Here is a 3229-nt window from a genome sequence, read left to right as displayed (position 1 = left end):
CAAGCTTTATAATTCAATTAACAATTTCTGAAAATTCTAACCGTGCAGTACAAATTTTGAACCTTATCCCTCCAAATTATCGGAAAAAAGAAAAAAGAAAAAGAGAAAGGAGTCCAGCTAATTATATTTTGCAGTGGTCACAAATTGGGATTCCAATCAAAAGTGACAATTCTACTGCCACATACGTACACAGAGTCACGGACAAAAAAGAAAAAGAAAAACCTGGAAAAAGAAATAAAAAATAAATTAATGGAATAAACAGAGTGACAAAAAATAATTAACGAAAAATTTCATCATGTAGTGTGAGTGTGCGCAAGTGTGCAACATGCCAACATGTAGTAGGTTAAGTCAAACGAATATTAGAGGGAAAACTACAAGAAGAAAAAAGGAAAAGACCAAAAACAAAAAGTCAATTAAAACTCCAAAAATTGCAGGAAGAAAACTTTTTCACTTGTGGAAAAAAAATAAAGCGAAGAGACTAAAAAAATTCCACTGATGATGTCATCAGGATTTCGTCATATCGTAGTTGAAAGTGACGGCATGATTTACATTGCAACGAGAATCACTCAACCATATAAGTTGGTAAATTTATTGAAATACCCATCCTTTCGACTTGGTCTGCTTTGCTCTTACATGGAAAATTAACTCACGAGACAATCACAGTAAATACTTTCTTTTCTTTTAAACTTTGGATTAGATTTAGATTTTATGCAATAATTATATGGTGAATAATTAGGTACCATGGAATTGTAAAATTTTATCGTTTGAAAGGTAAAAACATAATTAGCTTAAAGAATTTTTTTTTTTTTTATAAAAATTAAGAGCTTTTAATCACACCTAATTATACTTTATACTAAGAGAGTAAGAGGACGTTTGGATTGCGCGTTTGCGCGTCCACGTCCACGTCTGGGTTTTTTTTTTTTTCACACGCGTCTGTCACTGATCATTGGTCATGAACAGTAATTTTATGTCAATGAACAGTAATTTTTGGCATGAACAATATTTTTTACACCTTTAAAAATTATTTTGCTACAGTGTTTTCAGTTTTCAGCAATAAGCTCTATCCAAACAGACTTTAATAATGTTATAGACATAATAAATTTAGTTTTTTTTTTCTCTCGTTATTTGAGGTGGTAAATTTTAATTAGTTTAACATACTTTCAAATGGGATAAGGGAATTGACATCATTTTGATGGTACATGAATCATTCCTTTTAGTTTTAATAAAATTAGAATTAATTATTTTACAATGATAAAGAAATGGTAAAATATTGTAGACTTTTTTACTGTGAGCTAGCATAAAAAAATAGGGTAGAAGTTAGAAGTATATGGTAATTTGGTCATTTAATAGCAAGAAAACGAATATGCTCATGATGGAACACCATGACCCTGACCTTATATAATTGAGGGTCTCTCCAACAAGTAGCGCGGAAGCAACCTAGAAAGTGCATTCTACACTACACTCTATTTCTGTGTCCTTTAATATTGGCTTTTTCAGCGTGTTGCAGACATCACATGGAGGGTGCAAGCAAGAAGAGAAAAATTTGCCTTCATGATCCTGAGGAAGAAGAAGAAGAAGAAGAAGAAGATGATGAACAAAAGATAGAGAAGTTTTTTGCTCTTATCAAGAATATTCGAGAGGCTCGTTTCCGTTTGATGAATGGTTCAGATGTAATGGAAGCAGTAGAGAACAAAAAGAAGAAGAAGAAAGTTGAGGCAGAGAACAAGCAAGTTGAAGTTTGGAAGCCCTCGTTTGAACGTGAAGATTTCATGGAAGATGAAGCTCATCAGTTGAAAACCGTTGTGGGTTCTTCTCCAAGACAAGAAGGGAGTAAGAAAGAAGAGGATGAAGAGGAATTAGACTTAGGGCTTTCACTTTAGTGTTATAGCTTACAACAATTGTAGAAGAGTTGTGAGGAATCCTAGTGTCCATGCTAATGTAGTATGCTTAATTTGCTGTGTGTATCATAGCTAGTAAGAAGTTTCAAGCTTTGCTGTGCTAGCTTCTAAGCTTTTTTTTTAATGTAACATGTAGTAGTTACTGACAATCTATTATCTATGTTTGCTGACAAGAATTTAAGGTCTTTGAAATCCTTCTTATTTTGTAAGTATTTGTGCCCTATTTATAACAATTAAATCCTTCTATCTTCTTCTTCTTCTACTAACTAAAATACACGTTTGACACTTTTTTTAAATTATTTTTATTTTGACCACTTGCATTTCAACAATCTTGTTTTTGCCATTCATATTTGGTTCTATTTTCATATTGGTTTTGTCACTCATTTTCATTAGTAACATGACCGTCAGATATCAATCATGTTTAATTATTTTATAAAATACTAGCATTAAAATACTATAGAATGCATAAATTTCATTGTTATGGAAAAAAACAAACAAACTATATATGAACGTTTGGAATATTACTGGTGGAAGAAAAATCTAGTACTACAGACTTTTATATAACTTGTTTGGCATAACTTGTTTGTCACTGATTTTCATTAGCAATATGACCTTCAGATATCATTCATGTTTAATTATTTTATAAAATACTAGCATTAAAATACTATAGAATGCATAAATTTCATTGTTATGGAAAAAAACAAACTATATATATACGTTTGGATCACTAGTGGAGGAAAAAATCTAGTACTACAGACTTTTATATAACTTGTTTGGCATAACTGTAATATAATAGAAATTTTATGAGTGATGAAGAAAAAGTAGTGAGCCTATATATAAATAATAAATAATTACTCACAGTCTAACAATCGTCAAAATTGTAGCAAAAAATTATAAAATAGTTTGTGATCCTAAAAGTATTCTTAATAGAAATAGGTGGCAAAGACTAATATGAGAACAAAATTAAATATAAAGGGCTAACCGCCCAGGCCAGTACTGAAGTAGTTGGCTGTACGTATCAAAGTAAGAAGTTTCAAGAGCTTGGCTGTGCTAACTTGTCAGCCCTTTTAATGTACCATGTAGTAGTTATTGACAATCTATGTTTGCCAACAAGGAGTTAAGGTCTTTGAAATCCTTCTTATTTTCTAAGAATTTTTACTCTACTAGTAACAATTAAGTCTTTTCTTCTTTTTTGACACTTAAGTTTTGGGCTATTCGATCTCGTTTTGGTTATATATATATATATATATATATATATATATATATATATATATATATATAAATTATTTTAGCCACTTATGTTTGATTATGTTTTCATATTAATCACACTC

The 3229-nt window shown here is 30.6% G+C and overlaps 1 protein-coding gene across 1 annotated transcript; it reads left to right on the top strand.

Moving 5' to 3' along the window:
* Positions 1-1434: 1434 nt before the first annotated feature.
* On the top strand, positions 1435-2107 carry LOC142614149 (uncharacterized). The gene has a single exon (XM_075786695.1). The coding sequence runs from the start codon at positions 1515-1517 to the stop codon at positions 1878-1880; it is 366 nt and encodes a 121-aa protein (XP_075642810.1). The 5' UTR covers positions 1435-1514; the 3' UTR covers positions 1881-2107.
* Positions 2108-3229: the final 1122 nt, after the last annotated feature.

The sequence above is a fragment of the Castanea sativa genome, chromosome 10, assembly GCF_040712315.1.
Source record: "Castanea sativa cultivar Marrone di Chiusa Pesio chromosome 10, ASM4071231v1".
In the NCBI taxonomy this organism is placed as follows: domain Eukaryota; kingdom Viridiplantae; phylum Streptophyta; class Magnoliopsida; order Fagales; family Fagaceae; genus Castanea; species Castanea sativa.
This window is presented reverse-complemented; position numbering and strand designations above follow the sequence as displayed.